Here is a 12,198-nt window from a genome sequence, read left to right as displayed (position 1 = left end):
AACATCAGAGGACAGACTCACTACCACGTTCAGCCTGATCCACACACATCATGACTCGTAAGGCTGGAAGAAATCATAGGGCCCCTTCATCTTTTTCCAAAGACCAACCAAGACCAAGTTCTGGCTTCTCTCCCAATGAGAGCCCAGGCTCTTTCCTCATTGGCTTTCAATCCTGAGGGTCAGGCTTCCTCAACCCTCTCTGCATAAAGATATTCATGCATTTGCTTTACTCATTAATGTCTGATTAAGATTATCTCTGATTAATCAAAGCCACATGAAGATTTCCTTTGATCCAAACAGTATTTTTGAATTTGTTGCTGTGGGTTTTTTTTGTTGTTGTTGTTTTTTGTTTTTTTTTTAATCAGGAGAGTTTTGGTTTGTCTTAGAAAGTCAGAGGATTTGGCCACCCCTAGCCTACAGGCCCACATGGAAATACTGGCTGGGGTAACAAAAAGGCAGTCCCTTTAGGTGGGGAACATGTCCTCCTGCTCCCTGGTCTCCACCACTCCCTACTGCCTCCCACCAAGCCACTCTACTCCTCCAGGGGACCTCCCTGGCCTCCATAGGCAATGGATTTTTGCGACACAGAGTTATGGTAAAATGTCCAGTAGAAAGGAAAAAGAACCCTGAAACACAACTGAATACAGAACATGACTGTAACAACATGAAAAATGTTCTCAGAAGAAACTAAGAAATAATATAAACAGCTTCGATTTCTGCAACAATGTTTACTTTTTTCTCCTTCATGCTCTGACAAACGATTTGTGAACTCTCAAAGCCGGGGCAGACGATAAGCTTTGCCATGTCGAACTGCAAAAAAACCAACTACAAACCCTGCCTCAAGCACCCGGGAATGAGCTCAAAGCAGCTGCCTCTTTCAAAGCCTCGTGAGAACAGGGCCAGCTCCTGCTCAGGGCCTGTGCACATGGCAGGTCTCAGCCACCGCATACTGGATCATTCTAAGATTCCTCTGGATCTTTGTCTGGGCATCTTTCCCTGTCCACATCCCAGCCCTGCCGGCACAAGTTAGCCAATCTCTCAGCTCCTGCCACCTCCCCCCTACAAAGTGGGCTTCATGGCACCAGCTATCACCAAAGACTGTGAAGATTCTACGAGCTTTTGAATGCTGAGATTTTGGCACTGAGACCCGAGGAATCACCGCTCCAGAGGCGAGAGCCACTGGGATACTCTTCTGGTGGGAAGGAGAGGTGAACAGGGGCCTGGGTGGCTCAGTGGGTTAAAGCCTCTGCCTTCAGCTCAGGTCATGATCGCAGGGTCTTGGGATCCAGCCCCGCATCGGGCTCTCCTCTCAGCGGGGAGCCTGCTTCCTCCTCTCTCTCTGCCTGCCTCTCTGCTTACTTGTGATCTCTGTCTGTCAAATAAATAAATAAAATTCTAAAAAAAAAGAAAGGAGAGGAGAGGAAAAGAAAAAGAGGACACTGGGTACAGTAAAACCACTCCAACAGCATCTACCCTCTTTAAGACCAAAACATTTACGCATTTCGAATGTTCTGAACGAAGCTGTAGGCTACCCGTTAGCTGTATTATTTTTTAATTTCCTGTGAGACCACGAAACCTTCCACCAGTAAATAGAAGCAGAGAGAAACTGCTACATGGGCTCTGTCTCTGGGCCCTTGGGTCCTCTCGGAGCCCCTGATGACCCCCTGTGAGTCCTGCGTCGTCTTGCTGGGCACCTTGCCCCAGGCCAAAGGTCACGTACATACACTTTGCAGAGGCCAACCCTGCCCGAAGCCCAACTTACAGCACTCAATGGGGTTAGACGCCGTCTGCAGGGAAACGATCCTGCCGCTGGACTCTGGAATGTGCACTCGGAACACCAGGCGCACCCGTGTGTTCTTCCTGCCGATGTCCGTCTCGCCTTTGCGCAGCTCAATGTCGGCGTTCCGAAGCTTCAGGATCCCCGCGCAATCAATGCTGTGGGGAGGTGGAGAACCCCGGTTAGTACTGAGCATCTCAGGGGAAAAGGAAAGATCGCCCACAAAACCACCTTACTCAGTTAACCAAAATCATTCCACCGCCAGCTACGGCGATGGGGGGAGGCAGGGAGGATCGCAATCCACAGTAAACACTTCCGCCAGGAACTGATGCCCAGCCGGAGGTCAGACGCCTGCAAAGTCAGGAGAGAAACCCCCAGGGGAAATTACTTCTCTAGGGAGGTTTTTTTCCATGCCAAATTTTCTACTCCCAAAAGTATCTAAAAAGCTCAAATGTGCAATGGGTAAAATTGATTATAGACGGCTCAGTAGGTAAGAGGGACGTATCACAGTAACTATCTGTAATTTGATAAATGTACTGCGGTGACCGAAGAACGCATTCTTGTTCTGAGGAAATGCACACTCACGCATCTAAAAGTTAAAAAAAAAAAAAAAAAAAAAAAAGTCACTCTGTCTGCAGCTAAGTCTCAAACAGCTCAGGAAAGGGCAAAGAGTGAAGGGAGCAATGACGCGTGTGTGGGGCACGTTCACGATCGGCAGACCTGAGTGAACAGTAGACGGGAGTTCTTTGTAAGATTCTCGTGGTTTGGAAGTTTGAGATTATTTTCTAACATGGAGTTTGTTTTAACGCCAATATATGGGTGCAACGTCTCCCAAACTTTAGCTATAGGCCTATTGCTTGGTGAATTTTGACCTTTCTGCATCCTTATTTAATCATTTCTTTATGCCAAATAAATCTTGAAATGTACATAAATTAAGCCTCATCCCAAGTAACATAATCCACAGATGCACTGGCATTCTTCCTCCTGACACCCACGACAAGGACTTAGGCAGAGAACTCTGAAAATAGAAACTTTCTCAACAAATCTCGAAGGGTCCATCACAGAGTGGGAACCACCATCCATGGTTCGTTCCTTCTGCCAACACCAGAGTCCCCTGTCCCAACTTCCTACCGCTCGCTTCCCCATAAAGACCCACCACCCTTGGTCCCCAGCCCTTACGTTGCCCTCATGTTGTTTTTTGGCTCTAGTGGAATCTCCAGGACTTTGGTGTTGCCCACGATCTTCTCATAGCTGGTGGTAGTGACGGTTTTGCCCGTGATTCGGTGCACCTGGTAGAAGGCGTGGGGCTTAAGGATCCGCTCATCAGCTGTCCCAATGAAGATCTGAAGTCCCAGGGGCTTGTTTTCCATGTAGCCATGGAGCTGTGGGCGAGAACACAAAATCAAATTATTATAACACCTTTAGGACACAGGGTGCTGGTGGGTGTCGTTCCACAAAAATCTGAGAAGATCCCAGGCGGCAGAAAGAGCACAGGATTGCTGCACCATCTGGAAGAATGGAGAACTAGAAGGGATCTTGACGTCCGACCAGAAGGGCTGCTTCAATAAAATACAGACACCCTCTCTAAAATGGAATATTAAACAACCATGAGAAAGAATGTAGGAGATCAGAACTGCATTTATGAGGAAACAGCCAGAAACTGCCAGTGTTCAGTGTTGTCAGGAGGGGTATGGGGAGAGTGTCACATGGTGGTGAGGACAGAAAATAATCGGGAAAGCTAAACCAGAGCTCTGGACAGTGGTAGCCTGGGAAGATCAGAAGGAATTTACTCTTTTTATACGAAGAGATTCCAACTAACACGTTATATTTTTTAATTAAAAAAAAAAAGAAAGAAACAGCTGGGCAAAAGTACCATCATCTGAGTCCAAAGAAGATTAAAGACTGGAGAAAAATGTGTGCAACACAGAACAGGCAAAGGATTAGTACCTAGAATATATAAAGAATGCCTATAAAATTCCCGGCCATCCTATTTAAAATTGAGTCTTTCCCCCAGTGGGTAGGACTACCTCCTTCCTTCTTCTCTAGCTCCCTTTCCTTCTTTTTATTCCATCTAATATTATTATATATTTCCTCAATTCCTTTTGGTTACATCTTTCTTTTTTTTTTTTTTTTTGCAGAAGAGAGTGTGGGTGTGGGTGTGTGTGTACAGATGCGTGTGAGAGGGAGAGGAGGGGCAGAGGGAGGGGAAGAGAGAGGGAATCTTAAGCAGGTTCCATGCACAGCATGAAGCCCAACATGGGGCTCGATCTCACAACCCTGAGATCATGACCTGAGCCAAAATCAAGAGTTGGGCACTTAACCAATTGAAACACCCAGGTACCCCAGGTCTTTCTCCTACAATTAGACCATCACCTCTTTGAGGGCAGGCATGTCTATTTATTTTACTTGTCACAACATCCCTAGCCTAGAATACTGCTTGGTGCATTGTGGGCAAGCTGGTACACGTTTGCTGAATGCATTAACAAAATTATCCAACAGAAAAATGCAAAAGAAACGTCAACAGGCAAGTCACAGAAAAACAAATGGCCACTGGCATGGAAAAGATGTTCAATCTGACTTATAAACAGTAAAATGCAAATTACATAAAGATAGGAAACCATTTTTCACCTGTTCGATTGGCATGCATGTTGGTATTTGATAAAATCACACGTTTTAGTGACTTCAGGCACAGAGGCATGCTCACACAGTTCACAAGAACATACCCTGGTATAACTGTTTTGTTCATTTTTTTTTTTAAAGATTTTATTTATTTGTTTGACAAAGAGATAGAGCACAAGTAGTCAGAGCAGCAGGCAGAGGGAGAGAGAGCAGCAGGCAGAGGGAGAGAGAGAAGCAGGCTCTCGGTCTAGCCTGGAGCCTGATATGGGGCTCGATCCTAGGACCCTGGGATTATGACCTGAGCCACCCAGGCACCCCTGTTCATATTTTTTTAAAGACTTTATTTTTGAGTGATATATACCCAGCATGGGGCTGGAACTCACAATCCCGAGATCAAGAGCTGCGTGCTCTACCAACCAAGTCAGCCAGGCGCCCCTTAAAGAGAATTGTATAGCAGCTATTAAAATTAAAAAATACATATTCCCTCTGACCTGGTAATTCCATTCCTCACTATGTGCCCTAAAAGAAATACTGTCCATTCAGGAAACATGCACAAAAATATTTACTAAAACAAATGGAATAATAAACAATTACAGCAATAGGATTCTGAGTGATATGAAATGTCCAGGCTATGAAATACTACATCAATTAAAAAACAAACAAACAAAAAAAGTAGAGATCAATGAGTTGGCCCAGAAAGATCTAAGACTCACTACTGAAAGAAAAGACAACTTGCAGAAAAACATGTATTACATGATACGACTCATTTTTTTAATGCCGGATGTCTGGGATCTCTCCATTGATAGATATAAATACAACAGGAAAAGATGGAAGGGCGCACTCCACAGGGACCACAACACGGTCACGTCTAGGGATGGAGGAGGAGATCAAGGTTAAGAAGGTGCTCACAGAAGACTCCTCCCACTTGATTCACAATGAATGAAGGATCGATGCCTAGACACTTGCGAGCTGTAACACTGGTTTAATATCTATGATAACAAAAGAAAGAGAGGACCAGGCTGAGACTTCGAAGACGGTGTCCTGTCTCGCCACTCCCCAGCTGAGAAACACTGTTCCTTCCCCAGCAAACTGCAAGGGGCTATGACAGGTGACAGCTCCCTAAATCCTACCCTTCTCTGCAAGTCTCCAGAACTAGGATCTCCAGCCAACTGCCCGAAAGCAAAGGCCGTCCGGCCATGGAGGATGACACAGGGTCTGGAAACTCTGCGGGCCCCCACCATCAGTACAAAAACTAAAGAAAAGGGAAAATCTAGTTTCTCAGACACACTGGCCACATTTCAAGTGCTCAAAAGCGACAGAGGGCGAGTGGCCACTGTCACAGATAGCACAGACACAGAAGACCTCCAACATCAAATTCCATTAGACGGCACGGGTCTGGAGAGATGCCGTTCTCTCTACCCTTCCAAGTGCGGAGACAGGCAGGGAGGGGAGCTGAGCATGGCGACACCTTTTTTTTAAAACCTGCCAGGCTGACACCCACAGCATTTACATGTCTGGGACACACCCAAGAGACGCCCTGGGGCAAAGATGGAAATCCCAGTCAGAGCCTCTTATCTTTCTCCCCCAGGCAAAGTGAGGAACAGGGCCAGGTTCTCTTGCAAAAATCCAGGGGGCAAGGTCAGAGTCACGATATTGTTTTTGCTGGGTTTGCTTTGCATGGGGACCCAAGATAATCAGAAGTCCATCCCTCCCGATATTGTTTTTGCTGGGTTTGCTTTGCATGGGGACCCAAGATAATCAGAAGTCCATCCCTCCCGTCCTGGAAGTCTGGCAGGTAGTAAACAGAGTTATCACACAGTGAAAAGTAGGCCAGAGAGATAGTGAGCACGGATGGTCTCAGGTTCCCTCCTCTGCCCCAGGACCAAGAGCAGAAATTGCAGCTGGGTGTGCTCACGGTCAACAGCCAGGGGACACCTGAAGACAAAACTTGTCACATCCCGACAGCTCTACCTGAATCCAGTCATTTCTGTATCTTCCCCGGCGGGCACACGCACCCCAGCATCAGTGCCCCTTCGCTGGCCTCTTGCTGGCCTTCCACGGAAAAGCCCAATAACGTTTAAAAAAAAAAAAAAAAGTGCAAATGAGACTCAGACATGCCTCTGCTTACAACGCTCCTGAGACTTCCTGTGGCCTCAGACTTGGTCCCAGTGTCGCTGAGGCTTCCACCAGCCCAGCAGCTCACTTCTCCCTCCACCCCCATTAGGTCCCTGCCAAGACCAACCAGTCTTCTGTTCCCTGAGCCCACAGAGCTCTCTCCAACCGCAGGGCATTTGCACAGCCCCCTTACTGCCTAGAACGCTCTGCCACTGGTACATTTTGTTTTCAGATACCTTCAGGTCTTTCCCGAACCACACCCAGGGCTGGAGCCAGCTTTTTCGGCCTTGCAAGAGCCACTTGTTGAAGGTTTTAGAAATTTTAAGAGCCAGTTGGTGCTACAGTGGTAACCTGAAGTCAGCCACAGTAGGGATATTTATACCACAAAAATTGGCAAATGCTACACATTGGAGCTCTCCCCCGCCCAGAGAATCAGACAATGCACATTCTCGAGCACACCCCTGGCATGGTGACTTCATTAACATCTGAAATGTTCTTGCTTTGTTGTTTGCTTAGCACCTCTCCCTCCCGCTTGAACTCGAGGTCCAGGAACCTTGTTGATTTTGTTCTGCGTGACCCATCAACGTATTGTGTTCACGGTCACAGGCAACAACAACAACGGCCCAGCAAAGCACATGCTTCCCACAGGCCGAGCACCATGCCCCAGCTCCCTGCACGACGCGCCCACCGAGGCTTGCAAAGGGCAGGGGACCCGTCCAGCTAACTTGACTAGGATAGGGCCCCGTTAGCAATGTGCAGCCAGGCTCTCGGGCCACCCTGCTCCCCCTAACTGACACACGCTCTGTGACCTGGGGGGTCCACAGCTGCTCTGGGCTCGAAGACCAAGGTCAGAAAGGCAGATCAGGTCCTCCGAGGAAACACAGGTCAGTATGCCATTGGAGCTGCAGCTTGTTCGTCCTGCTACACAAGGGCGGGGGAGGAGGTGGGGGCGGGATGGACAGAAAGACAGGCACCGGAAATCAACACAAGTAATAGCGCTGAGAGAGAGACCCACTCCTTGAAGAAGGACCCCTCTGCATTCCAAAGCAGCCCCCCAGATAAGCCAAACTGGCCGCCACCTCCCCAGGGGGGCGTCCCCTCTGCGTGGAACAGAGAGGGGTGTGGGATGGTAGAGAGAAGAAAGGATTTCACTCTCCGTCAGACAGCTGGATTTCCACCCTGGCTCTGCCACTTATAAGCTGTGACTCTGGAGCGGGGACTCCACCCTCCTGGGTTTCAAATGCTCCCGTGAAACGGGGGTGTCACCTCCTACTCCCCGGGGCTCTTTCAAAGGCTTTAATAAGACGCCTTTTGTGGGGCCCCAAAGGAGAGCTCCCAGTAAGTGCCACTGGTGAGCAGAGGCTTTTCCTTGTCATCTGAGGATGACATGAATCAGAACACGAAGGTGATACTACAGAACTGAATGGAAAGGTGCAGAATGAATGTGAAAGACTAGCAAAGTGAAAAGCGACCCGAAACAGCCTTGTGGGAGGTAAACCCGGCACTAATTCCAGTCTTCTCTGTGGGCTGGCTGACAGCCACTCCGTCATGGAGGGCTGGAAGGAGGCGGGGCCCAGCGAAGAAACCTCACCATTTTGCAAGAAAAGCAAAGAACACTTCCCCTCTACCCTCCCCACCCCAGGAAGGTAGTAGAAGGGGCCCAGAGCCCTGACTGCGTGGCCTGCTCACTCTGGAGAGCCTCGCCAGGCAGCTGGAGATTTGGTAAGGAGAGCATGGAGCCATTTCCTTGATTCTCCAAAAGCCGAGTGATTTGGGTCTAATGAAAAGAAATTCGGGTCCCAGGATGGCCTCATCAGCCGCTGAGGTCCCGTGTGCCCTGTCATCCCCATTTTAGGGAGACTTTGGTCATGAGGCCTTCTTCTAGGATCCTCCAAAGGTAATGTCTCACTAGGGGCCTGGGTAAGCAAAGTCACCTTCCCACCTTAGCAGACACCTGCTGCAAACCTAGAGAAGTTCAAGGTCAGCTGGTCTCCCAGGCACGAGAGGGTCCGCTTCGGGCAGCCAAGGTGAGAGCAAAAGTTCTGCTTCTTGTCATTGGCCAGGCAGCTGACAGGGTTCCAGGAAGAAGGGGGGTTTCTAGCACACACTGAGGCTTGATACCCAAGTGGGTAGTGACAGGCTGATTTAATCTGCACGGCAGGACAGCAGGGTTACTCCGTTTTTGGAGGAGAAAGCTGAGGCTCAGGAGGACCCCCCGGCTTCGAAGCCCCCCAAGATGGAACCCCAAGGACGTGGCCTTTTTGGCTGCCTCGTGTCACCCCTGCCTCAGAAAAAGGCCACCTCTCCTGGCATCTGGAGGAGACATCTTAAGACAGGCAAGAGCATCCTGCCAGCTTGGCAAACAGAACCCAGAGGTGAACATGGTCTTCACACCCTAGAGACCCAGGGTTTCATGGGGACGGGGACGGCTGAGCATCTGAAGCCCCATCCCCAGACTCAGGCTCCGCCCACTCGCAGTCTAACCGCTCTGCTGTGCAGATAAAAGGATCATCGACCTTTGTTGGTATTAACTGTGTAACAAGACAAAGGAAAAGTAAGCAAAGGTTCATTCACTGTAGAACAAATAGACAGCGCCCCGAAAAAGTATAAATTATAAAGAAAATACTCTCTCAAAATAAGCAAGCATTTTAGTGTATTCCTTCCAGACTTTCCTTCTAAGCACACACATATTTGGGATTCTAGTTCACATAGTGTTTCCACTTAACAATACAGTGAGGCCATTTCCCCTTGTCACTGAACCTTGTTTCATGAGACAATCTCTGATGACAGGGACAGCATCCGGGGCTCAGACTAGTGAGGCCAGTATGGTGCCTGGGCACCTGACATGGGATTTAAGCAGGTGCTGGTTGTCGGGGTCATCGAAATGCGAGGCAGGCACCGTGGAGTGAGCGCTGCCTTACATTCTGCCCCACCCCTGCCTCTCTGGCCTCCTGCTGGCTCCTAGCCTTGGCATTCCCATCCTCTGCATGGGTCCAGATTTAACCCCTACAGTGGGGTACTTAAGTTGTTCAAACCTCCTCGCATGATAAACACCACAAGGAGAACTCATAAATGACATTTCCTTAAAAATGATTTTTCTATCAACTCTGCTCAGAGCTTTTTAAATACTCTCAGATGGACAAGGCTGCCACCCAGTCCAAAATGTGCGACTGATTTTCACTGTGGCGACCGGCCAAAGAAACTGTTTTGAATTTTACTAAAATCAAACTTGAACAATGTTAAGTAGCATTTTTTTGTTGTTGTAGAATTTGGAATATTAGGAAATTGGTATCATCCTCAAAGACTTCACTCTGAAAGAAAGAAGAGCCCGTAAGGGTGTTTTCTTGTGATTCCCAATGGCCACATCGCGTGTGGGGGGAAGATTTCTACAAATAGGCACAGATCCCAAATTCTGCCTTTATTTCTGGATGCAAAACCTGCAGAACATACCTGCCAGCCCAGCCCCCCAACACACAGACACAGACACACACACATGAACAGACTCATATAGGCACATCCGCAAACACACACAGACACACACACACAGAGACACATGCACAAACACACACAAGCATACAGACACATGCACAAACACACACAGAGATACATACACACACACATGTACACACACAGAGACACATGCACAAACACACATAAGCATTCAGACACACGTACACACACACTCACACACACACATACACAGACATGCACACACACAGACTCCCACACACAGAAACACAGGCACACACACACACACACACAAGCATACAGACACACGTATACACAGACACACAGATACACACACAGACTCACACAGATACATACAGACACACACACTCACACACAGACACACACACCAGGGAAACTAGACCATGATTTGCTCTCATCTCAGGCATCCCAATAAGCATTACATAACCATCTGGTGAGCACATACTAATAATTTCACTAGAAATCCTAATTCTCAAGACCTCCTCTGTCTCACCTGCATACTGACTCCATCTCCAAGTCCTGTCAATTCCATTTCCTAAAGCCCACTCAGCCCCACACCCTCCCTCCCTCCATTGCCTCTCCACTCATCCAAAGTACCACCCTCCCCTCCAGCCCTCACTCCCCACTCCCCACCCTGTAGCCAGGATGACCTTTGAAACTGGTCAGCCATCCCTCCCTCCCAGTCCCTCTGGCACAGCATGGTCTGGCCCCGCCCCAGGGTGCACCCCTACCCCCTCCACCCCTTATGAGGTCTTCCCTGCCTCTGACGATCAGGAAAAATCTCCCCCCATCCCCCACCTATGCCCTCATTAACTCCTGGTCACACTACAGAGCATGGCTCAAATCTTACTTTCCACTGAAGACTTTCCTTGCTCCCCCGGTGGGGCAGGGCCCCTCAGTTACATTCTTCTTTGTTGCCTTTACCACCATTACCAGATCTAATTCGTTGCCCAACTAACTGGGGCATGTCTACCCCCTTCCATTCCCATAAAGTTCCGTGAACTATTCAGCTACCTTTTACAGAAGAGGAAGCAAAGTTCAGAGGCGTGAGGTCCCCGGCAAGCAAGCAGCAGAGCAGGGATTGGAATCCAGGTCTGCCCTCCTTCATCTGCTCTGCATGGACTGACACAAAAGACAGGACAAGGTGCCACCCATGTAGAGTGGTTAAAATATGTAAACCTACGAGCAGAGCCTGTGGAAACAAATCCGTGTGCAATTTTGTAGTTATCTTTCAAAATTAAAAATGTATACCCCCTTTGATAAGATAATTCTACTACTAGTGAGTGGGCTGCCCTAGGGATGTCTTGGCACACGTGCAGAAAAAACTAAGGATGAGGTTATTCAATGCAGCACTCTTTAAAATAGCAAAAGATGTGGCCCATCAAGAGTACTGGTTAAGTCAGTAGTGACATATTATGCAGTATAATGCTATCGCAGAGAAGAATGCATATTCTAGGAACCAGCATGGCAGTTACTATGAATGGCATCCCTTGGCATTGTGCAGTGCACAACCTAGGCAACCCTAAGGAAGCTTTTAATATATGGATATGTCATAATCTCCAAAATATACCATAATGGTGAGAACAAATATATCTGTTTTTGTTATGAAACTGTGAGGGTGCAGAGTGTGTGGGTATCCAAAGTAAAATTTAAAATAAAATTAGAAATCAGACCCTATTTTTTTTAAATGTCCCCTGGATTTGGATCATTCCCAGGGAAAAGCTCTGTTGTCCTGGGAGCCCCAGGTTGTAGCTCCCCTGACTTATTATACTGATTAAAATTCAATACAAAAATTATTTTCTGAATGTATCATGTAAAAAATAAGGCCAAAACATTCACTCAAAGAAAGAGGTCCCTCCCCCCACCACCACCCTGGCCACTTTTCTCTTTGTGAATCTTAACGTTTCTTTTAAAGGCCACAAGGAAGAAAAACTAAAGCAAGGAAGGTACCAAGAGATGAACAATGTGCCATTCCATCCTGCAAGAAAAGTAAAATCCCAGGACCCACCTGTGGAAACCTCAAGGGTAGGGGGTCCAAGGTAGAAGCAAAGGAAGAGGCAAGCAAAAGTTCTCCCTCGAGTTCAGGGTATGGGGCTTACAACCCAGAGAGAAGCAAACCACGCACCGTAGCCAGTTGCACAGCAAGTCTTGGTGACTCAACATTCAAAATCCATCCAAAAATCTAACTGCTTGTCGCG

At 48.0% G+C, this 12,198-nt stretch overlaps 1 protein-coding gene across 1 annotated transcript in view; it reads right to left on the bottom strand.

The window, feature by feature from the left end:
• The window catches only part of LOC111141582 (nuclear factor of activated T-cells 2), a 137,354-nt gene that overhangs the window by 72,568 nt on the left and 52,588 nt on the right, over nt 1–12,198 (bottom strand). The window contains 2 exon segments of the mRNA XM_022494247.1: nt 1,763–1,935; nt 2,957–3,159. Coding sequence (XP_022349955.1) covers nt 1,763–1,935; nt 2,957–3,159 — 376 coding nt within the window.

Source organism: Enhydra lutris, unplaced genomic scaffold, assembly GCF_002288905.1.
Source record: "Enhydra lutris kenyoni isolate GAN:26980312 unplaced genomic scaffold, ASM228890v2 scaffoldscaffold6, whole genome shotgun sequence".
NCBI lineage: Eukaryota > Metazoa > Chordata > Mammalia > Carnivora > Mustelidae > Enhydra > Enhydra lutris.
Note: the sequence above shows the minus strand (reverse complement) of the source record. Positions and strands in the feature narration are given on the sequence as shown.